The sequence below is a fragment of the Oncorhynchus nerka genome, linkage group LG25, assembly GCF_034236695.1.
Source record: "Oncorhynchus nerka isolate Pitt River linkage group LG25, Oner_Uvic_2.0, whole genome shotgun sequence".
NCBI classification, from domain to species: domain Eukaryota; kingdom Metazoa; phylum Chordata; class Actinopteri; order Salmoniformes; family Salmonidae; genus Oncorhynchus; species Oncorhynchus nerka.
In genome coordinates, this window is record NC_088420.1 from 2270130 (window position 1) to 2295631 (window position 25502).

Below are 25502 nucleotides of genomic sequence, written 5' to 3' on the forward strand. Positions count from 1 at the left end.
ACCACGTATTAACTCTGGGGGTGTGAAGACCACCACGTATTAACTCTGGGGGTGTGAAGACCACCGCGTATTAACTCTGGGGATGTGAAGACCCCCACGTATTAACTCTGGGGGTGTGAAGACCACCACGTATTAACTCTGGGGGTGTGAAGACCACCACGTATTAACTCTGGGGGTGTTTCTGCCACGTATTAACTCTGGGGGTGTGTAGACCACCACGTATTAACTCTGGGGGTGTGAAGACCCCCACGTATTAACTCTGGGGGTGTGAAGACCACCACGTATTAACTCTGGGGGTGTGAAGACCACCGTGTATTAACTCTGGGGATGTGAAGACCACCATGTATTAACTCTGGGGGTGTGTAGACCACCACGTATTAACTCTGGGGGTGTTTCTGCCACGTATTAACTCTGGGGGTGTGTAGACCACCGCGTATTAACTCTGGGGGTGTGTAGACCACCGCGTATTAACTCTGGGGCTGTGTAGACCACCGATTATTAACTCTGGGGCTGTGTAGACCACCGCGTATTAACTCTGGGGGTGTGTAGACCACCACGTATTAACTCTGGGGTGTTTCTGCCACGTATTAACTCTGGGGTGTGAAGACCTCACGTATTAACTCTGGGGGTGTGTAGACCACCACGTATTAACTCTGGGGTGTGTAGACCACCACGTATCTCTGGGGTGTGTAGACCACCACGTATTAACTCTGGGGTGTGTAGACCACCACGTATTAACTCTGGGGTGTGTAGACCACCACATATTAACTCTGGGGGTGTGTAGACCACCACGTATTAACTCTGGGGTGTAAAGACCACCACGTATTAACTCTGGGGTGTGAAGACCCCACGTATTAACTGGGGGTGTGTAGACCACCACGTATTAACTCTGGGGTGTGAAGACCCCACGTATTAACTCTGGGGTGTGAAGACCACCACGTATTAACTCTGGGGGTGTGAAGACCACCGCGTGGTAACTCTGGGGATGTGAAGACCCCCACGTATTAACTCTGGGGGTGTGAAGACCACCACGTATTAACTCTGGGGGTGTGAAGACCACCACGTATTAACTCTGGGGGTGTTTCTGCCACGTATTAACTCTGGGGGTGTTTAGACCACCACGTATTAACTCTGGGGGTGTGAAGACCCCCACGTATTAACTCTGGGGGTGTGAAGACCACCACGTATTAACTCTGGGGGTGTGAAGACCACCGCGTATTAACTCTGGGGGTGTTTCTGCCACGTATTAACTCTGGGGGTGTGTAGACCCCCACGTATTAACTCTGGGGGATGTGTAGACCACCGCGTATTAACTCTGGGGGTGTGAAGACCACCGCGTATTAACTCTGGCAGTGTGAAGACCACCACGTATTAACTCTGGGGGTGTGAAGACCACCACGTATTAACTCTGGGGGTGTTTCTGCCACGTATTAACTCTGGGGGTGTGAAGACCACCACGTATTAACTCTGGGGGTGTGAAGACCCCCTCATATTAACTCTGGGGGTGTGAAGACCCCCGCGTATTAACTCTGGTTGTGTGAAGACCACCACGTATTAACTCTGGGGGTGTTTAGACCACCGCGTATTAACTCTGGGGGTGTGAAGACCACCACGTATTAACTCTGGGGGTGTGAAGACCACCACGTATTAACTCTGGGGGTGTGTAGACCACCACGTATTAACTCTGGGGGTGTTTCTGCCACGTATTAACTCTGGGGGTGTGTAGACCACCGCGTATTAACTCTGGGGGTGTAAAGACCACCGCGTATTAACTCTGGGGGTGTTTCTGCCACGTATTAACTATGGGGGTGTGTAGACCCCCACGTATTAACTCTGGGGGTGTGTAGACCACCGCGTATTAACTCTGGGGGTGTTTCTGCCACGTATTAACTCTGGGGGTGTGTAGACCCCCACGTATTAACTCTGGGGGTGTGAAGACCCCCACGTATTAACTCTGGGGGTGTGTAGACCACCACGTATTAACTCTGGGGTGTGAAGACCCCACGTATTAACTCTGGGGGTGTGAAGACCACCACGTATTAACTCTGGGGGTGTGAAGACCACCGCGTATTAACTCTGGGGATGTGAAGACCCCCACGTATTAACTCTGGGGGTGTGAAGACCACCACGTATTAACTCTGGGGGTGTGAAGACCACCACGTATTAACTCTGGGGGTGTTTCTGCCACGTATTAACTCTGGGGGTGTTTAGACCACCACGTATAACTCTGGGGTGTGAAGACCCCACGTATTAACTCTGGGGGTGTGAAGACCACCACGTATTAACTCTGGGGGTGTGAAGACCACCGCGTATTAACTCTGGGGGTGTTTCTGCCACGTATTAACTCTGGGGTGTGTAGACCCCCACGTATTAACTCTGGGGTGTGTAGACCACCGCGTATTAACTCTGGGGTGTTTCTGCCACGTATTAACTCTGGGGTGTGTAGACCCCACGTATTAACTCTGGGGGTGTGAAGACCCCCACGTATTAACTCTGGGGGTGTGTAGACCACCACGTATTAACTCTGGGGGTGTGAAGACCACCACGTATTAACTCTGGGGGTGTGAAGACCACCGCGTATGAACTCTGGGGATGTGAAGACCCCACGTATTAACTCTGGGGGTGTGAAGACCACCACGTATTAACTCTGGGGGTGTGAAGACCACCACGTATTAACTCTGGGGGTGTTTCTGCCACGTATTAACTCTGGGGTGTGTAGACCACCACGTATTAACTCTGGGGTGTGAAGACCCCCACGTATTAACTCTGGGGGTGTGAAGACCACCACGTATTAACTCTGGGGGTGTGAAGACCACCGTGTATTAACTCTGGGGATGTGAAGACCCCCACGTATTAACTCTGGGGGTGTGAAGACCACCACGTATTAACTCTGGGGGTGTGAAGACCACCACGTATTAACTCTGGGGGTGTTTCTGCCACGTATTAACTCTGGGGGTGTTTAGACCACCGCGTATTAACTCTGGGGGTGTGAAGACCACGTATTAACTCTGGGGGTGTGAAGACCACCATGTATTAACTCTGGGGGTGTGTAGACCACCACGTATTAACGCTGGGGGTGTTTCTGCCACGTATTAACTCTGGGGGTGTAGACCACCGCGTATTAACTCTGGGGGTGTGTAGACCACCGCGTATTAACTCTGGGGCTGTGTAGACCACCGATTATTAACTCTGGGGCTGTGTAGACCACCGCGTATTAACTCTGGGGGTGTGTAGACCACCACGTATTAACTCTGGGGGTGTTTCTGCCACGTATTAACTCTGGGGGTGTGAAGACCTCACGTATTAACTCTGGGGGTGTGTAGACCACCACGTATTAACTCTGGGGGTGTGTAGACCACCACGTATTAACTCTGGGGGTGTGTAGACCACCACGTATTAACTCTGGGGGTGTGTAGACCACCACGTATTAACTCTGGGGGTGTGTAGACCACCACATATTAACTCTGGGGGTGTGTAGACCACCACGTATTAACTCTGGGGGTGTAAAGACCACCACGTATTAACTCTGGGGGTGTGAAGACCCCCACGTATTAACTCTGGGGGTGTGTAGACCACCACGTATTAACTCTGGGGGTGTGAAGACCCCCACGTATTAACTCTGGGGGTGTGAAGACCACCACGTATTAACTCTGGGGGTGTGAAGACCACCGCGTATTAACTCTGGGGATGTGAAGACCCCCACGTATTAACTCTGGGGGTGTGAAGACCACCACGTATTAACTCTGGGGGTGTGAAGACCACCACGTATTAACTCTGGGGGTGTTTCTGCCACGTATTAACTCTGGGGGTGTTTAGACCACCACGTATTAACTCTGGGGGTGTGAAGACCCCCACGTATTAACTCTGGGGGTGTGAAGACCACCACGTATTAACTCTGGGGGTGTGAAGACCACCGCGTATTAACTCTGGGGGTGTTTCTGCCACGTATTAACTCTGGGGGTGTGTAGACCCCCACGTATTAACTCTGGGGGATGTGTAGACCACCGCGTATTAACTCTGGGGGTGTGAAGACCACCGCGTATTAACTCTGGCAGTGTGAAGACCACCACGTATTAACTCTGGGGGTGTGAAGACCACCACGTATTAACTCTGGGGGTGTTTCTGCCACGTATTAACTCTGGGGGTGTGAAGACCACCACGTATTAACTCTGGGGGTGTGAAGACCCCCGCGTATTAACTCTGGGGGTGTGAAGACCCCCGCGTATTAACTCTGGTTGTGTGAAGACCACCACGTATTAACTCTGGGGGTGTTTAGACCACCGCGTATTAACTCTGGGGGTGTGAAGACCACCACGTATTAACTCTGGGGGTGTGTAGACCACCACGTATTAACTCTGGGGGTGTTTCTGCCACGTATTAACTCTGGGGGTGTGTAGACCACCGCGTATTAACTCTGGGGGTGTGAAGACCACCGCGTATTAACTCTGGGGGTGTTTCTGCCACGTATTAACTCTGGGGGTGTGTAGACCCCCACGTATTAACTCTGGGGGTGTGTAGACCACCGCGTATTAACTCTGGGGGTGTTTCTGCCACGTATTAACTCTGGGGGTGTGTACATTTACATTTAAGTCATTTAGCAGACGCTCTTATCCAGAGCGACTTACAGACCCCCACGTATTAACTCTGGGGGTGTGAAGACCCCCACGTATTAACTCTGGGGGTGTGTAGACCACCACGTATTAACTCTGGGGGTGTGAAGACCCCCACGTATTAACTCTGGGGGTGTGAAGACCACCACGTATTAACTCTGGGGGTGTGAAGACCACCGCGTATTAACTCTGGGGATGTGAAGACCCCCACGTATTAACTCTGGGGGTGTGAAGACCACCACGTATTAACTCTGGGGGTGTGAAGACCACCACGTATTAACTCTGGGGGTGTTTCTGCCACGTATTAACTCTGGGGGTGTTTAGACCACCACGATTAACTCTGGGGGTGTGAAGACCCCCACGTATTAACTCTGGGGGTGTGAAGACCACCACGTATTAACTCTGGGGGTGTGAAGACCACCACGTATTAACTCTGGGGGTGTGAAGACCACCACGTATTAACTCTGGGGGTGTTTCTGCCACGTATTAACTCTGGGGGTGTTTAGACCACCACGTATTAACTCTGGGGGTGTGAAGACCCCCACGTATTAACTCTGGGGGTGTGAAGACCACCACGTATTAACTCTGGGGGTGTGAAGACCACCGCGTATTAACTCTGGGGGTGTTTCTGCCACGTATTAACTCTGGGGGTGTGTAGACCACCGCGTATTAACTCTGGGGGTGTTTCTGCCACGTATTAACTCTGGGGGTGTGTAGACCCCCACGTATTAACTCTGGGGGTGTGAAGACCCCCACGTATTAACTCTGGGGGTGTGTAGACCACCACGTATTAACTCTGGGGGTGTGAAGACCACCACGTATTAACTCTGGGGGTGTGAAGACCACCGCGTATTAACTCTGGGGATGTGAAGACCCCCACGTATTAACTCTGGGGGTGTGAAGACCACCACGTATTAACTCTGGGGGTGTGAAGACCACCACGTATTAACTCTGGGGGTGTTTCCGCCACGTATTAACTCTGGGGGTGTGTAGACCACCACGTATTAACTCTGGGGGTGTGAAGACCCCCACGTATTAACTCTGGGGGTGTGTAGACCACCACGTATTAACTCTGGGGGTGTGTAGACCACCACGTATTAACTCTGGGGGTGTGTAGACCACCACGTATTAACTCTGGGGGTGTGTAGACCACCACATATTAACTCTGGGGGTGTGTAGACCACCACGTATTAACTCTGGGGGTGTAAAGACCACCACGTATTAACTCTGGGGGTGTGAAGACCCCCACGTATTAACTCTGGGGGTGTGTAGACCACCACGTATTAACTCTGGGGGTGTGAAGACCCCCACGTATTAACTCTGGGGGTGTGAAGACCACCACGTATTAACTCTGGGGGTGTGAAGACCACCGCGTATTAACTCTGGGGATGTGAAGACCCCCACGTATTAACTCTGGGGGTGTGAAGACCACCACGTATTAACTCTGGGGGTGTGAAGACCACCACGTATTAACTCTGGGGGTGTTTCTGCCACGTATTAACTCTGGGGGTGTTTAGACCACCACGTATTAACTCTGGGGGTGTGAAGACCCCCACGTATTAACTCTGGGGGTGTGAAGACCACCACGTATTAACTCTGGGGGTGTGAAGACCACCACGTATTAACTCTGGGGGTGTTTCTGCCACGTATTAACTCTGGGGGTGTGTAGACCCCCACGTATTAACTCTGGGGGATGTGTAGACCACCGCGTATTAACTCTGGGGGTGTGAAGACCACCGCGTATTAACTCTGGCAGTGTGAAGACCACCACGTATTAACTCTGGGGGTGTGAAGACCACCACGTATTAACTCTGGGGGTGTTTCTGCCACGTATTAACTCTGGGGGTGTGAAGACCACCACGTATTAACTCTGGGGGTGTGAAGACCCCCGCGTATTAACTCTGGGGGTGTGAAGACCCCCGCGTATTAACTCTGGTTGTGTGAAGACCACCACGTATTAACTCTGGGGGTGTTTAGACCACCGCGTATTAACTCTGGGGGTGTGAAGACCACCACGTATTAACTCTGGGGGTGTGTAGACCACCACGTATTAACTCTGGGGGTGTTTCTGCCACGTATTAACTCTGGGGGTGTGTAGACCACCGCGTATTAACTCTGGGGGTGTGAAGACCACCGCGTATTAACTCTGGGGGTGTTTCTGCCACGTATTAACTCTGGGGTGTGTAGACCCCCACGTATTAACTCTGGGGGTGTGTAGACCACCGCGTATTAACTCTGGGGGTGTTTCTGCCACGTATTAACTCTGGGGGTGTGTACATTTACATTTAAGTCATTTAGCAGACGCTCTTATCCAGAGCGACTTACAGACCCCCACGTATTAACTCTGGGGGTGTGAAGACCCCCACGTATTAACTCTGGGGGTGTGTAGACCACCACGTATTAACTCTGGGGGTGTGAAGACCCCCACGTATTAACTCTGGGGGTGTGAAGACCACCACGTATTAACTCTGGGGGTGTGAAGACCACCGCGTATTAACTCTGGGGATGTGAAGACCCCCACGTATTAACTCTGGGGGTGTGAAGACCACCACGTATTAACTCTGGGGGTGTGAAGACCACCACGTATTAACTCTGGGGGTGTTTCTGCCACGTATTAACTCTGGGGGTGTTTAGACCACCACGTATTAACTCTGGGGGTGTGAAGACCCCCACGTATTAACTCTGGGGGTGTGAAGACCACCACGTATTAACTCTGGGGGTGTGAAGACCACCACGTATTAACTCTGGGGGTGTGAAGACCACCACGTATTAACTCTGGGGGTGTTTCTGCCACGTATTAACTCTGGGGGTGTTTAGACCACCACGTATTAACTCTGGGGGTGTGAAGACCCCCACGTATTAACTCTGGGGGTGTGAAGACCACCACGTATTAACTCTGGGGGTGTGAAGACCACCGCGTATTAACTCTGGGGGTGTTTCTGCCACGTATTAACTCTGGGGGTGTGTAGACCACCGCGTATTAACTCTGGGGGTGTTTCTGCCACGTATTAACTCTGGGGGTGTGTAGACCCCCACGTATTAACTCTGGGGTGTGAAGACCCCACGTATTAACTCTGGGGTGTGTAGACCACCACGTATTAACTCTGGGGGTGTGAAGACCACCACGTATTAACTCTGGGGGTGTGAAGACCACCGCGTATTAACTCTGGGGATGTGAAGACCCCCACGTATTAACTCTGGGGGTGTGAAGACCACCACGTATTAACTCTGGGGGTGTGAAGACCACCACGTATTAACTCTGGGGGTGTTTCTGCCACGTATTAACTCTGGGGTGTGTAGACCACCACGTATTAACTCTGGGGTGTGAAGACCCCACGTATTAACTCTGGGGGTGTGAAGACCACCACGTATTAACTCTGGGGGTGTGAAGACCACCGCGTATTAACTCTGGGGATGTGAAGACCCCCACGTATTAACTCTGGGGGTGTGAAGACCACCACGTATTAACTCTGGGGGTGTGAAGACCACCACGTATTAACTCTGGGGGTGTTTCTGCCACGTATTAACTCTGGGGGTGTTTAGACCACCGCGTATTAACTCTGGGGGTGTGAAGACCACGTATTAACTCTGGGGGTGTGAAGACCACCATGTATTAACTCTGGGGGTGTGTAGACCACCACGTATTAACTCTGGGGGTGTTTCTGCCACGTATTAACTCTGGGGGTGTGTAGACCACCGCGTATTAACTCTGGGGGTGTGTAGACCACCGCGTATTAACTCTGGGGCTGTGTAGACCACCGATTATTAACTCTGGGGCTGTGTAGACCACCGCGTATTAACTCTGGGGGTGTGTAGACCACCACGTATTAACTCTGGGGGTGTTTCTGCCACGTATTAACTCTGGGGGTGTGAAGACCTCACGTATTAACTCTGGGGGTGTGTAGACCACCACGTATTAACTCTGGGGGTGTGTAGACCACCACGTATTAACTCTGGGGGTGTGTAGACCACCACGTATTAACTCTGGGGGTGTGTAGACCACCACGTATTAACTCTGGGGGTGTGTAGACCACCACATATTAACTCTGGGGGTGTGTAGACCACCACGTATTAACTCTGGGGGTGTAAAGACCACCACGTATTAACTCTGGGGGTGTTTCTGCCACGTATTAACTCTGGGGGTGTGAAGACCACCACGTATTAACTCTGGGGGTGTGAAGACCACCACGTATTAACTCTGGGGGTGTGAAGACCACCACGTATTAACTCTGGGGCTGTTTAGACCACCACATATTAACTCTGGGGGTGTGAAGACCACCACGTATTAACTCTGGGGGTGTGAAGACCACCACGTATTAACTCTGGGGGTGTGAAGACCACCACGTATTAACTCTGGGGGTGTGAAGACCACCACGTATTAACTCTGGGGGTGTGAAGACCACCGCGAATTAACTCTGGGGATGTGAAGACCCCCACGTATTAACTCTGGGGGTGTGTAGACCACCACGTATTAACTCTGGCGGTGTGAAGACCACCACGTATTAACTCTGGGGGTGTTTCTGCCACGTATTAACTCTGGGGGTGTTTAGACCACCGCGTATTAACTCTGGGGGTGTTTAGACCACCACGTATTAACTCTGGGGGTGTGAAGACCACCATGTATTAACTCTGGGGGTGTGTAGACCACCACGTATTAACTCTGGGGGTGTTTCTGCCACGTATTAACTCTGGGGGTGTGTAGACCACCGCGTATTAACTCTGGGGGTGTGTAGACCACCGCGTATTAACTCTGGGGCTGTGTAGACCACCGTGTATTAACTCTGGGGCTGTGTAGACCACCGCGTATTAACTCTGGGGGTGTGTAGACCACCACGTATTAACTCTGGGGGTGTTTCTGCCACGTATTAACTCTGGGGGTGTGAAGACCTCACGTATTAACTCTGGGGGTGTGAAGACCACCGCGTATTAACTCTGGGGGTGTGTAGACCACCGCATATTAACTCTGGGGGTGTTTAGACCACCACGTATTAACTCTGGGGGTGTGAAGACCACCACGTATTAACTCTGGGGATGTTTCTGCCACGTATTAACTCTGGGGGTGTGTAGACCACCACGTATTAACTCTGGGGGTGTGTAGACCACCACGTATTAACTCTGGGGGTGTTTCTGCCACGTATTAACTCTGGGGGTGTGAAGACCACCACGTATTAACTCTGGGGGTGTGTAGACCACCACGTATTAACTCTGGGGGTGTGTAGACCACCACGTATTAACTCTGGGGGTGTGAAGACCACTACGTATTAACTCTGGGGGTGTTTCTGCCACGTATTAACTCTGGGGGTGTGTAGACCACCACGTATTAACTCTGGGGGTGTGAAGACCACCACGTATTAACTCTGGGGGTGTTTCTGCCACGTATTAACTCTGGGGGTGTGTAGACCACCACGTATTAACTCTGGGGGTGTGAAGACCACCACGTATTAACTCTGGGGGTGTGAAGACCACCACGTATTAACTCTGGGGGTGTGTAGACCACCACATATTAACTCTGGGGGTGTGAAGACCACCACGTATTAACTCTGGGGGTGTGAAGACCACCACGTATTAACTCTGGGGGTGTGTAGACCACCACATATTAACTCTGGGGGTGTGAAGACCACCACGTATTAACTCTGGGGGTGTGTAGACCTCCACATATTAACTCTGGGGGTGTGAAGACATACACATTCAAGAGATCTTTGTTTTGGATTTGTTATTAATTTAGAATATGTTCTATACCTTTTCTTACAATTTGTGAAGCCGTACAGGGCCCGTGCGAAGCCGTACAGGGCCCCGTGCGAAGCCGTACAGGGCCCCGTGCGAAGCCGTACAGGGCCCCGTGCGAAGCCGTACGGGGCCCCGTGCGAAGCCGTTCGGGGCCCCGTGCGGCTTCGTAGACTCTCACTAGACTCTGTATATTACCTTTAACTTCTCAAAGACAGCACCGCCAGTGACTTACCCTTTACCCAGTTAACGGCCTCGTCACTATGTCCCAGTCTAAAACTAGGGAAATGTGATTCCCTGTTGGAGTTGGTGCAGACTGATAAGACACAGTATCCCTTCATGATAATTCTGCCACTGCTAATCATGCTTTCAATCATGTTCAAAACCCTGCCTCACCAATGCAGCAATCAAATCTCCATTTTAATCCAATATCACTCTTTAACACGTCTTTCCCCTCGTCACTGTTCCTTTGCAGAGATCAAGTCCAAAGAGCCCAAGTCCACTCTGAGAAGGACCTTCAGGGTGGAGAACGCTGGTCTACTCCCCTTGTATATCCGCTCTGCAGAGATCAACGGCCAGCCCTGCCAAGGATACGGATTCAAAGTTCTCAACTGTCAGCAATTTACACTTAAACCAAACGCTTCTGAAGACCTAGTGATACTGTAAGTTCAGCCAATTGTTTGTAAAAATACAGTAGCTGTTTAGTTGTTTTGCTTACTCACATATCATAGAGTCCTCTTTCACCATTCACTTACTGATAAGACACATTACAGTGTCCATCAGAGGCCAAGTGGCGACAGGATGGGCTTATCCGTCATTCTATGGTGAAGAAATGGATTCCTGTAAATAAATGGCTTTAATAGCTTCTAACGCAAATTAATCACATTCATTTGATGGTGTCTTGTAATGTGAAATATAGCTGAGGAGAGGAGCTGTAGTCTACTGAACTGAGAGGAGCTGTAGTGTACGGAACCAAGAGACGCTCTAGTCTACGGAACCGAGAGGAGCTCTAGTCTACGGAACCGAGAGACGCTCTAGTCTACGGAACCGAGAGGAGCTGTAGTCTACTGAACCGAGAGGAGCTGTAGTCTACTGAACCGAGAGGAGCTGTAATCTTCTGAACCGAGAGACGCTCTAGTCTCTGGAACCGAGAGACGCTCTAGTCTACGGAACCGAGAGACGCTCTAGTCTACGGAACCGAGAGACGCTCTAGTCTACGGAACCGAGAGACGCTCTAGTCTACGGAACCGAGAGACGCTCTAGTCTACTGAACCGAGAGGCGCTCTGGTCTACGGGACCGAGAGGCGCTCTGGTCTGCGGGACCGAGAGGCGCTCTGGTCTGCGGGACCGAGAGGCGCTCTGGTCTGCGGGACCGAGAGGCGCTCTGGTCTACGGGACCGAGAGGCGCTCTGGTCTGCGGGACCGAGAGGCGCTCTGGTCTACGGTGCCGAGAAGCGCTCTGGTCTACTGCGCCGAGAGGCACTCTGGTCTGCGGGACCGAGAGGCGCTCTGGTCTGCGGGACCGAGAGGCGCTCTGGTCTGCGGGACCGAGAGGCGCTCTGGTCTGCGGGACCGAGAGGCGCTCTGGTCTGCGGTACCGAGATGCGCTCTGGTCTACCGAACTGAAATGGGTTAAAAGATGATTAGAGGCCTTGTAACCAGGTACTTCCTTATTTTAGGCACGTTAATTATTGTGAGAGTCTTGTTGTGGTTCACAGATGTCAGCAAGCCATTCTCTATCTTACTGGGTTAGAGTTAACCTAAACAGGAGAAAAGCACAGGAGAAAGGGTTAGAGTTAACCTGCACAGGAGAAAGGGTTAGAGTTAACCTGCACAGGAAAAAGGGTTAGAGTTAACCTGCACAGGAAAAAGGGTTAGAGTTAACCTGCACAGGAGAAAGGGTTAGAGTTAACCTGCACATGTAAAAAGGGTTAGAGTTAACCTGCACAGGAGAAAGGGTTAGAGTTAACCTGCACAGGTAAAAGGGTTAGAGTTAACCTGCACAGGAGAAAGGGTTAGAGTTAACCTGCACAGGAGAAAGGGTTAGAGTTAACCTGCACAGGTAAAAAGGGTTAGAGTTAACCTGCACAGGAGAAAGGGTTAGAGTTAACCTGCACAGGAGAAAGGGTTAGAGTTAACCTGCACAGGAGAAAGGGTTTAGAGTTAACCTGCACAGGAGAAAGGGTTAGAGTTAACCTGCACAGGAAAAAGGGTTAGGGTTAACCTGCACAGGAGAAAAGGGTTAGAGTTAACCTGCACAGGTAAAAGGGTTAGAGTTAACCTGCACAGGTAAAAGGGTTAGAGTTAACCTGCACAGGAGAAAAGGGTTAGAGTTAACCTGCACAGGAACGAGAAGACAAGAGAAGCCTGTGTACTGTGTGTTTAGAGACTGTGGCAGGTTTTAACACACGTAACCTGTATGTATGCCTGTAGCAGGTAGCCCCTATTCACTGTCTGACTGTCTGTCTGGCTGACTGGCTGACTGGCTGACTGTCTGACTGGCTGACTGTCTGGCTGACTGTCTGACTGACTGGCTGACTGGCTGACTGGCTGACTGACTGTCTGACTGTCTGACTGGCTGGCTGACTGGCTGACTGACTGGCTGACTGGCTGACTGTCTGACTGGCTGACTGACTGGCTGACTGGCTGGCTGACTGGCTGACTGACTGACTGGCTGACTGACTGACTGGCTGACTGTCTGACTGTCTGACTGTCTGGCTGGCTGACTGTCTGACTGGCTGGCTGACTGTCTGACTGTCTGTCTGACTGTCTGACTGTCTGACTGACTGACTGTCTGACTGGCTGACTGACTGTCTGACTGTATCCCAGGTTTACACCAGACTTCACGTCATCCAGAGTGATCCGGGAGCTGAAGCTGGTGACGGAGGGAGGGTCAGAGTTCGTGTTTGTCCTGAACGCCTCTCTACCTTTTCACATGCTGGCCTCCTGCACAGAGACCCTCCCCAGACCCTCCTGGGAGCTGGAGCTATACGTCATCGTCTCCCTCGTCATGAGGTATACTATGTAACGACTCGCTAGGCGTGGCTAGCAGAATGGCAGAGGCTTAAACCAGGCTAGGCTGCAACATAAGGTTCAACACACAGAGGCTTAAACCAGGCTGGGCTGCAACATAAGGTTCAACACACAGAGGCTTAAACCAGGCTGGGCTGCAACATACGGTTCAACACACAGAAGATGAACTTAACCTAGAAGATTAAATAGCTGGGCTGCTATCCAGTTTACAAGGCGATTCTGTCCTTTCCTGCTTTTCTGCAGTCGTAAGACAATGTTCGTGAGATTCCACAAAATGTCCGGTGAGCTCAGCCTCCGGCGTCCGGCCAGTAGGTTCACCTGTGCTGACTAAAACAGAACCTTATGGTTATAAATGAGGCCCCAGGTGTGTTGCAACCTAACGAGGGGGAGCCTGAAACCATGTCTAAAGACTGTTGACATCTAGTGGAAGACATAGGAACTGCAATCTGGGTTATAGCTGCGGCCATGGCACTGCAGCCTTGAAATGCTGGTTGTGGAGCGTAGCTGACGCTAATTATTTACAGACCCTTTGCTATGTGACACTAAATTGAGCTCAGGTGCATCCTGTTTCCATTGATCTTCCTTGGGATGTTTCTACAACTTGATTGGAGTCCACCTGTGGTAAATTCAATTTATTGGACATGATTTGGAAAGGCATGAGGTCGAGTTATCCGTAGAGCTCCGATACAGGATTGTGTCGAGGCACAATATATGTCTGCAGATTGAAGGTCCCCAAGAACACAGTGGCCTTCATTATTCTTAAATGGAAGAAGTTTGGAACCACCAAGACTCTTCCTAGAGCTGGCCGTCCGGCCAAACTGAGCAATTGGGGGAGAAGGGCCTTGGTCAGGGAGGGGACCAAGAACCCGATGGTCACTCTGACAGAGCTCCAGAGTTCCTCTGTGGCGATGGGAGAACTTTCCAGAAGGACAACCATCTCTGCAGCCCTCTACCAATCAGGCCTTTATGGTAGAGTGGCCAGACGGAAGCCACTCCTCATAAATCCTCTTTGGGCAAGGCGTGCTGCTAGCGACCCACCCCGACAACATCTGGTGAAATTGCAGAGCGCCAAATTCAAAGACATAAATAGTAATAATAAACATTCATGAAAATACAAGTGTTATATGTCGGTTAAAATATTAAGTTCTTGTTAACCTCTCTGGGATATTTGGGTCGGTAGCGTCCCACCTCAACAACAGCCAGTGAAAGTGCAGGGCGCCAAATTCAAAACAACAGCAATCTCACAATTAAAATTCCTCAAGCATACTAGTATTTTACCAAATTTTTAAGACAAACTTCTTGTAAATCCAGCCACAGTGTCCGATTTCAAATAGGCTTTATTGTGAAAGCACCACAAACTATTGTTAGGTCAGAGCCAAGTCATAGAAAAGCACAGCCATTTTTCCAGCCAAAGAGAGGAGGCACAAAAAGCAGAAATAGAGATAAAAATGAATCACTAACCTTTGATGATCTTCATCAGATGACACTCATAGGACTTCATGTTACGCAATACATACATGTATGTTTTGTTTGATAAAGTTCATATTTATATAAAAAAAATCTCAGTTTACATCGGCATGTTATGTTCAGTAGTTTCAAAACATCCGGTGATTTTGCAGAGAGCCATTATAAATGTTGATGAAAATACAAGTGTTATGCATGGAATTTTAGATCCACTTCTCCTTAATGCAACCGCTGTGTCAGATTTCAAAAAGACTTTACATGCGAAAGTTCAGACGAAAAGTTATATTACAGTTCGTAGAAACATGTCAAACTAAGTAGAGAATCAATCTTTACGATGTTTTTATCATAAATCTTCAATAATGTTCCAACCGGAGAATGGAACGAGGGGTAACTTTCACATGAACGCGCGTCACGAGCTCATGGGACTCCGCCAGACACCTGGCTCAAACAGCCCTTATGAGCCCCCACTTCACAGTAGAAGCATCAAACAAGGTTCTAAAGACTGTTGACGTCTAGTGGAAGCCTTAGGAAGTGCAATATGACCAATATCCCACTGTATCTTCGATAGGGCATGAGTTGAAAAACTACTTTAGTATTCCCATTTCCTGGTTTGATTTTTCTCAGGTTTTCACCTGCCACATCAGTTCTGTTATACTCACAGACATCATTCAAACAGTTTTAGAAACCAGACTGTTTCCTATCCAAATCTACTAATACCATGCAATATTACCAACTGGGCCTGAATAGCAGGCAGTTTACTCTGGGCACCTTATTCATCCAAGCTACTCAATACTGCCCGCCCAGTCCCAAATAAGTTAATCCAGCCGCTTTGTCAGATTTCAAAAAGGCTTTATGGCGAAAGCATAACATGCTATTATCTGAGGACAGTGCCCCGCACACAAAAGCATAAAAAACATTTTCCAACCAAGCAGAGGAGTCATGAAAGTCAGAAATAGCAATAAAATAAATCACTTACCTCTTCATCTGGTTGCAATCACAATCCCAGCTACATAACAAATGGTCCTTTTGTTCGATAAAGTCCCTCTTTATATCCCAAAAACTCTGTTTTGTTGGTGCGCTTTGTTCAGTAATCCACTGGCTCAAAGGCGGTCAAAACATGCATATCCTAATAGTACCTGCAAAGTTCATCGATGTTTATAATTAATCCTCAGGGTGTCAATTATCTAAATAATGGATCATTTTTCAACCGGGCAATAATATAGTGTATTCAATAGAAAAGGAAAAGGAACAAAGGGCGCACGCACAGTCACGCGCGTAAACCAGTACTGCATGATTCTACAGTCCACTGACAGAAAGGTTATTTTCAGAAAACAAGCCTGAAACCATGTCTAAAGACTGTTGACATCTAGTGGAAGCCATAGGAACTGCAATCTGGGCCCTAACCCATTACATAGTCAATAGGCTTTCAATGGAAAACCACTCGCTTAAAAAAAATCCCACTTCCTGGATGGATTTAGTGTTTAGAGTGTTTTCTATCCAAATCTACCAATCATATGCATATCATAGCTTCTGGGTCTGAGTAGCAGGCAGTTTACTTTGGGATTTTCATCCGGACATCAAAATACTGCCCCCTAGCCCAAAAAGGTTTTAAAAGGCACATGACAACCCACTTGGAGTTTTCCAAAAGGCACCTAAAGGACTCTCAGATTATGAGAAACGAGATTTTCTGATCTGATGAAACCAAGATTGAACTCTGCCCTGAATGCCAAGCGTCACGTCTGGAGGAAACTTGGCATCATCCCTAAGGTGAAGCATGGTGGTGGCAGCATCATGCTGTGGGGATGTTTTTCAGAGGCAGGGCTAGGAGACTAGTCAGGTTTGACGGAAAGATGAACGGAGCAAAGTACCGAGATCCTTGATGAAAACCTGCTCCAGAGCTCTCAGGACCTCAGACTGTGGCGAAGGTTCACCTTCCAACAGGACAACGACCCTAAGCACAAGTCTCTGAATGTCCTTGAGTGGCCCAGTCAGAGACCGGACTTGAATCTGATCAAACATCTCTGGAGAGACCTAAAAATAGCTGTGCAGCGACGCTCCCCATCCAACCTGACAGAGCTTGAGAGGATCTGCAGAGAAAAATGGGAGAAACTCCCCAAATACAGGTGTGCCAAGCATGTAGCGTCATACCCAAGAAGACTCGAGGCTGTAATCGCTGCCCAAGGTGCTTCAACAAAGTACTGTTAGATTCTAAATAAATAAGTCAAACTAACGGACAAACCAAGGTTACTCACCTAAACAGCTGAAAAGACATGTTTCCACCAGGACCCCTTTATTTGGAGTCTCCTCCTTTTCTCCAAACATCTTTGTTGCTAGGCAGGAAGTGATGTGGTAATAAACTCTTCTCTCTGTTCTGTAGCTCCCTGTTAACATGGCTCTTCTCTCTGTTCTGTAGCTTCCTGTTAACATGGCTCTTCTCTCTGTTCTGTAGCTTCCTGTTAAAATGGCTCTTCTCTCTGTTCTGTAGCTCCCTGTTAACATGGCTCTTCTCTCTGTTCTGTAGCTTCCTGTTAACATGGCTCTTCTCTCTGTTCTGTAGCTTCCTGTTAACATGGCTCTTCTCTCTGTTCTGTAGCTCCCTGTTAACATGGCTCTTCTCTCTGTTCTGTAGCTCCCTGTTAACATGGCTCTTCTCTCTGTTCTGTAGCTTCCTGTTAACATGGCTCTTCTCTCTGTTCTGTAGCTCCCTGTTAACCTGGCTCTTCTCTTTGTTCTGTAGCTCCCCGTTAACATGGCTCTTCTCTCTGTTCTGTAGCTTCCTGTTAACATGGCTCTTCTCTCTGTTCTGTAGCTCCCCGTTAACCTGGCTCTTCTCCTCCATAAGCTCCATGTTCCTGCTGGTGATTGCTATAGCCTACCTGGAAGCCCAGGGGATCTGGGAGCCCTTTAAGAGACATCTGTCTCTGGACTCTCCCATGGAGACGGGCAGACCCTTCGATCTCAGGGAAATAGTACGCATTTCAAGTGCTGCTAAGTAAGTCCGACTTCCTCTTTGTAAAAGATAGATGTGTTTGTCATTGAAGTGTCTTGCATCACAGATAGCCCACCCGTATGGAGGTATATAATGGTCCTCTTGTGGAGAGACCTGTTACATCTTCTAAACGGGTAACCTCCCCACTATTCTTTGTCCTTTTAGCTTGAATGATTTCAGCGACGCCCACCAGAACCCGACCAGGGGGATGTATGGTTCTGGTAGCGAGGTGTCCCGGGTCGGGAGCCGAAACAACAGAGCCTCCGTGGACCTTGATGGACAGAGAGCCAGGATGGACTTTGATCGATCAACTATGCAAGCCTCCTCCACCTTCTCTTCCTCCCAGCTAGCCAATGGCACCCCGGTTTCCTGTCAGCTGACCAATCGGAAGGCGCGGAGCTCCAAGAGGCAGCAGGGTGGAGGACTCCTGGACCTCCAGAACGGGGGCCCTGGGTCAGGGTCGTCTCTGCCCCACAGAAGGCGCTGTTCTGGGGGAGAGGACCCAGACTACGCCAGCCTACTGGGGGCCATGGATAACGACCTGGACAGACCTGAATCACCACCTCTACAGGAACACAACGTTTCTCTGTCTACACAGAACAACGGTACCATTACTCTACACAGAACAACGGTACCATTACTCTACACAGAACAACGCTACCATTACTCTACACAGAACAACGCTACCATTACTCTACACAGAACAACGCTACCATTACTCAACACAGAACAACGATACCATTACTCTACACAGAACAACGCTACCATTACTCTACACAGAACAACGCTACCATTACTCTACACAGAACAACGATACCATTACTCTACACAGAACAACGCTACCATTACTCTACACAGAACAACGCTACCATTACTCTACACAGAACAACGATACCATTACTCTACACAGAACAACGATACCATTACTCTACCAGAGTAATAGACACAGTGTCTTGGTTCTATACCCATGATGGATGGGGCTGACCAGAGTAATAGACACAGTGTCTTGGTTCTATACCCATGATGGATGGGGCTGACCAGAGTAATAGACACAGTGTCTTGGTTCTATACCCATGATGGATGGGGCTGACCAAAGTAATAGACACAGTGTCTTGGTTCTATAGCCATGATGCATGGGGCTGACCAGAGTAATAGACACAGTGTCTTGGTTCTATACCCATGATGGATGGGGCTGACCAGAGTAATAGACACAGTGTCTTGGTTCTATACCCATGATGGATGGAGCTGACCAGAGTAATAGACACAGTGTCTTGGTTCTATACCCATGATGGATGGGGCTGACCAGAGTAATAGACACAGTGTCTTGGTTCTATACCCATGATTGATGGGGCTGACCAGAGTAATAGACACAGTGTCTTGGTTCTATACCCATGATGGATGGGGCTGACCAGAGTAATAGACACAGTGTCTTGGTTCTATACCCATGATGGATGAGGCTGACCAGAGTAATAGACAGTGTCTTGGTTCTATACCCATGATGGATGGGGCTGACCAGAATAATAGACACAGTGTCTTGGTTCTATACCCATGATGGATGGGGCTGACCAGAGTAATAGACACAGTGTCTTGGTTCTATAGCAATGATGCATGGGGCTGACCAGAGTAATAGACACAGTGTCTTGGTTCTATACCCATGATGCATGGGGCTGACCAGAGTAATAGACACAGTGTCTTGGTTCTATACCCATGATGGATGGGGCTGACCAGAGTAATAGACACAGTGTCTTGGTTCTATACCCATGATGGATGGGGCTGACCAGAGTAATAGACACAGTGTATTGGTTCTATACCCATGATGGATGAGGCTGACCAGAGTAATAGACACAGTGTCTTGGTTCTATACCCATGATGGATGGGGCTGACCAGAGTAATAGACACAGTGTATTGGTTCTATACCCATGATGGATGAGGCTGACCAGAGTAATAGACACAGTGTATTGGTTCTATACCCATGATGGATGGAGCTGACCATAGTAATAGACACAGTTTCTTGGTTCTATACCCATGATGGATGGGGCTGACCAGAGTAATAGACACAGTGTCTTGGTTCTATACCCATGATGGATGGGGCTGACCAGAGTAATAGACACAGTGTCTTGGTTCTATACCCATGATGGATGAGGCTGACCAGAGTAATAGACACAGTGTCTTGGTTCTACACCTGGTGCCTTAAAGTATTTCCACCCTTTGACTTTTTCCACTTTTTGTTGTTGTTGCTGGCCTGCACACAAATGCAATCAAATCAAATCAAATTTATTTATATAGCCCTTCGTACATCAGCTGATATCTCAAAGTGCTGTACAGAAACCCAGCCTAAAACCCCAAACAGCAAGCAATGCAGGTGTAGAAGCACGGTGGCTAGGAAAAACTCCCTAGAAAGGCCAAAACCTAGGAAGTAACCTAGAGAGGAACCAGGCTATGTGGGGTGGCCAGTCCTCTTCTGGCTGTGCCGGGTGGAGATTATAACAGAACATGGCCAAGATGTTCAAATGTTTATAAATGACCAGCATGGTCGAATAATAATAAGGCAGAACAGTTGAAACTGGAGCAGCAGCACAGTCAGGTGGACTGGGGACAGCAAGGAGTCATCATGTCAGGTAGTCCTGGGGCATGGTCCTAGGGCTCAGGTCCTCCGAGAGAGAGAAAGAAAGAGAGAATTAGAGAGAGCATATGTGGGGTGGCCAGTCCTCTTCTGGCTGTGCCGGGTGGAGATTATAACAGAACATGGCCAAGATGTTCAAATGTTCATAAATGACCAGCATGGTCGAATAATAGTAAGACAGAACAGTTGAAACTGGAGCAGGTACTGTAGGTACTGATGCCACTGTAGGTACTGTAGGTACTGTTGGTACTGTTGGTACTGTAGAAACTGTTGCTGTAGGTACTGATGTAGGTACTGTAGGTACTGTTGGTACTGTAGGTACTGTTGGTACTGTAGGTACTGTAGGTACTGATGCCACTGTTGGTACTGTTGGTACTGTAGGTACTGATGCCACTGTAGGTACTGTTGGTACTGTAGGTACTGTAGGTACTGTTGGTACTGTAGAAACTGTTGCTACTGTAGGTACTGTAGGTACTGTTGGTACTGTAGGTACTGTTGGTACTGTAGGTACTGTAGGTACTGATGCCACTGTTGGTACTGTTGGTACTGTAGGTACTGATGCCACTGTAGGTACTGTTGGTACTGTAGGTACTGTAGGTACTGTTGGTACTGTAGGTACTGATGCCACTGTAGGTACTGTTGGTACTGTTGGTACTGTTGGTACTGTAGGTACTGTAGGTACTGTAGGTACTGTTGGTACTGTTGGTACTGTTGGTACTGTAGGTACTGTTGGTACTGTTGGTACTGATGGTACTGTAGGTACTGTTGGTACTGTAGGTACTGTTGGTACTGTTGGTACTGATGCCACTGTTGGTACTGTTGGTACTGTAGGTACTGTTGGTACTGTTGGTACTGTAGGTACTGTAGGTACTGTTGGTACTGTAGGTACTGTTGGTACTGTAGGTACTGATGCCACTGTTGGTACTGTTGGTACTGTTGGTACTGTAGGTACTGTAGGTACTGTTGGTACTGTAGGTACTGTAGGTACTGTTGGTACTGTAGGTACTGTTGGTACTGTAGGTACTGTAGGTACTGTTGGTACTGTAGGTACTGTTGGTACTGTTGGTACGCACAAGCCCTTTGTAACCAAACATGCTGCTGTGACTGTGTAGTTGTGTAGTTGTGTTGTCCTGTAGTAGTTGTGACTGTAGTTGTGTTGTTCTGTAGTAGTTGTGACTGTAGTTGTGTTGTCCTGCAGTAGTTGTGACTGTAGTTGTGTTGTTCTGTAGTAGTTGTGACTGTAGTTGTGTAGTTGTGTTGTCCTGCAGTAGTTGTGACTGTATTTGTGTTGTCCTGCAGTAGTTGTGACTGTAGTTGTGTAGTTGTGTTGTCCTGCAGTAGTTGTGACTGTAGTTGTGTATTTGTGTTGTCCTGCAGTAGTTGTGACTGTAGTTGTGTAGTTGTGTTGTCCTGCAGTAGTTGTGACTGTAGTTGTGTAGTTGTGTTGACCTGCAGTAGTTGTGACTGTAGTTGTGTAGTTGTGTTGTCCTGTAGTAGTTGTGACTGTAGTTGTGTAGTTGTGTTGTCCTGTAGTAGTTGTGACTGTAGTTGTGTTGTCCTGCAGTAGTTGTGACTGTAGTTGTGTAGTTGTGTTGTCCTGCAGTAGTTGTGACTGTACTTGTGTATTTGTGTTGTCCTGCAGTAGTTGTGACTGTAGTTGTGTAGTTGTGTTGACCTGCAGTAGTTGTGACTGTAGTTGTGTAGTTGTGTTGTCCTGCAGTAGTTGTGACTGTAGTTGTGTATTTGTGTTGTCCTGCAGTAGTTGTGACTGTAGTTGTGTTGTCCTGCAGTAGTTGTGACTGTAGTTGTGTTGTCCTGCAGTAGTTGTGACTGTAGTTGTGTATTTGTGTTGTCCTGTAGTAGTTGTGACTGTAGTTGTGTTGTCCTGCAGTAGTTGTGACTGTAGTTGTGTATTTGTGTTGTCCTACAGTAGTTGTGACTGTAGTTGTGTTGTCCTGCAGTAGTTGTGACTGTAGTTGTGTAGTTGTGTTGTCCTGCAGTAGTTGTGACTGTAGTTGTGTATTTGTGTTGTCCTGCAGTAGTTGTGACTGTAGTTGTGTAGTTGTGTTGTCCTGCAGTAGTTGTGACTGTAGTTGTGTAGTTGTGTTGTCCTGCAGTAGTTGTGACTGTAGTTGTGTAGTTGTGTTGTCCTGTAGTAGTTGTGACTGTAGTTGTGTAGTTGTGTTGTCCTGTAGTAGTTGTGACTGTAGTTGTGTTGTCCTGCAGTAGTTGTGACTGTAGTTGTGTAGTTGTGTTGTCCTGCAGTAGTTGTGACTGTAGTTGTGTATTTGTGTTGTCCTGCAGTAGTTGTGACTGTAGTTGTGTTGTCCTGCAGTAGTTGTGACTGTAGTTGTGTTGTCCTGCAGTAGTTGTGACTGTAGTTGTGTATTTGTGTTGTCCTGCAGTAGTTGTGACTGTAGTTGTGTAGTTGTGTTGTCCTGCAGTAGTTGTGACTGTAGTTGTGTAGTTGTGTTGTCCTGCAGTAGTTGTGACTGTAGTTGTGTTGTCCTGCAGTAGTTGTGACTGTAGTTGTGTTGTCCTGCAGTAGTTGTGACTGTAGTTGTGTATTTGTGTTGTCCTGTAGTAGTTGTGACTGTAGTTGTGTTGTCCTGCAGTAGTTGTGACTGTAGTTGTGTTGTCCTGCAGTAGTTGTGACTGTAGTTGTGTATTTGTGTTGTCCTGCAGTAGTTGTGACTGTAGTTGTGTTGTCCTGCAGTAGTTGTGACTGTAGTTGTGTTGTCCTGCAGTAGTTGTGACTGTAGTTGTGTATTTGTGTTGTCCTGTAGTAGTTGTGACTGTAGTTGTGTTGTCCTGCAGTAGTTGTGACTGTAGTTGTGTTGTGTTGTCCTGCAGTAGTTGTGACTGTAGTTGTGTATTTGTGTTGTCCTGCAGTAGTTGTGACTGTAGTTGTGTTGTCCTGCAGTAGTTGTGACTGTAGTTGTGTATTTGTGTTGTCCTGCAGTAGTTGTGACTGTAGTTGTGTAGTTGTGTTGTCCTGCAGTAGTTGTGACTGTAGTTGTGTAGTTGTGTTGTCCTGCAGTAGTTGTGACTGTAGTTGTGTAGTTGTGTTGTCCTGCAGTAGTTGTGACTGTAGTTGTGTTGTCCTGCAGTAGTTGTGACTGTAGTTGTGTTGTCCTGCAGTAGTTGTGACTGTAGTTGTGTATTTGTGTTGTCCTGTAGTAGTTGTGACTGTAGTTGTGTTGTCCTGCAGTAGTTGTGACTGTAGTTGTGTTGTCCTGCAGTAGTTGTGACTGTAGTTGTGTATTTGTGTTGTCCTGCAGTAGTTGTGACTGTAGTTGTGTTGTCCTGCAGTAGTTGTGACTGTAGTTGTGTATTTGTGTTGTCCTGCAGTAGTTGTGACTGTAGTTGTGTAGTTGTGTTGTCCTGCAGTAGTTGTGACTGTAGTTGTGTAGTTCTGCAGTAGTTGTGACTGTAGTTGTGTAGTTGTGTTGTCCTGTAGTAGTTGTGACTGTAGTTGTGTAGTTGTGTTGTCCTGTAGTAGTTGTGACTGTAGTTGTGTTGTCCTGCAGTAGTTGTGACTGTAGTTGTGTTGTCCTGCAGTAGTTGTGACTGTAGTTGTGTATTTGTGTTGTCCTGCAGTAGTTGTGACTGTAGTTGTGTAGTTGTGTTGTCCTGTAGTAGTTGTGACTGTAGTTGTGTTGTCCTGTAGTAGTTGTGACTGTAGTTGTGTTGTCCTGCAGTAGTTGTGACTGTAGTTGTGTTGTCCTGCAGTAGTTGTGACTGTAGTTGTGTATTTGTGTTGTCCTGTAGTAGTTGTGACTGTAGTTGTGTTGTCCTGCAGTAGTTGTGACTGTAGTTGTGTAGTTGTGTTGTCCTGCAGTAGTTGTGACTGTAGTTGTGTAGTTGTGTTGTCCTGTAGTAGTTGTGACTGTAGTTGTGTATTTGTGTTGTCCTGCAGTGCTAGACTCTAAAGGAAAGCAGCTGAGAGGTAAAACTAATGCTCAGAGAAAGAGAGCGGAGAAGGAGAGGAGAGCAAAGGGAAAACCACCTCCGGGAGACCAGCTGAAGGATGTTTTGGCAGACAATGACGACAGCTCCTCTACCACCACAGAGACCTCCAACCCTGATGTAGAGGCCAGCAACAAAGAGGTAGACCGAGAGAGAGAGCGACACACACACACACACACACACACCACACGCAGACTCACTAACTCTTGCAGACTTTAAACGGGATGGAATAGGGAGAATATCTTGTTCTTCTGTTTAGGAACCAGTGAAGAAGAAGGGCAGAACAGCAGTGACTCTGGAGAAAGAGGAAACCAAACCCCAAAACAACAAGCGACAAACCAACACAAATGATCAATCTAGTTCCCTGGAGCTCCCTTACATCACAGCCCTGGAGATCAAACAACGCAAGGTCTTCACATCCAAAGCCCTCATCCACTCTCATCTCACCACCGCCCCTACAGCTAGGACTCTGCAGAAACCCAGACCTGGGTCTCTCCCCCATCTCAACTCGTCTGATTGTTCTGTACTTGGTAATGGAGACATATTGATCTTTAATGGTCAGCCAAACAGTCAGGGATTCTCTTTTGTTCTTTATATTGGATCTTCTCTTTGTACAATTCCTTTTGTTCTTTATATTGGATCTTCTCTTTGTACAATTCCTTTTATTATTGATGTTCATTAGGGTTCGGTTCAGTGTGTCCACGCTCTCCCTAGGGTCAGTGTGTCCACGCTCTCCCTAGGGTCAGTGTGTCCACGCTCTCCCTAGGGTCAGTGTGTCCACGCTCTACCTAGGGTCAGTGTGTCCACGCTCTCCCTAGGGTCAGTGTGTCCACGCTCTACCTAGGGTCAGTGTGTCCACGCTCTACCTAGGGTCAGTGTGTCCACGCTCTACCTAGGGTCAGTGTGTCCACGCTCTCCCTAGGGTCAGAGTCCTAGCTCACCCTAGGGTCAGAGTCCTAGCTCACCCTAGGGTCAGAGTCCACGCTCTCCCTAGGGTCAGAGTCCACGCTCTCCCTAGGGTCAGAGTCCTAGCTCACCCTATGGTCAGTGTCCACGCTCACCCTAGGGTCAGTGTCCTAGCTCACCCTAG

General features: G+C 48.4%; 1 protein-coding gene across 1 annotated transcript in view; it reads left to right on the top strand.

Moving 5' to 3' along the window:
* tmem131 (transmembrane protein 131) overlaps positions 1 to 25502 on the top strand; it is a 165084-nt gene that overhangs the window by 124009 nt on the left and 15573 nt on the right. The window contains exons 24-29 of the mRNA XM_065009980.1: positions 10810 to 10996; positions 13164 to 13349; positions 17674 to 17823; positions 17986 to 18425; positions 24363 to 24553; positions 24672 to 24942. Of these exons, the coding sequence (XP_064866052.1) occupies positions 10810 to 10996; positions 13164 to 13349; positions 17674 to 17823; positions 17986 to 18425; positions 24363 to 24553; positions 24672 to 24942 (1425 nt within the window). The remainder of the gene's footprint in view (positions 1 to 10809; positions 10997 to 13163; positions 13350 to 17673; positions 17824 to 17985; positions 18426 to 24362; positions 24554 to 24671; positions 24943 to 25502) is intronic.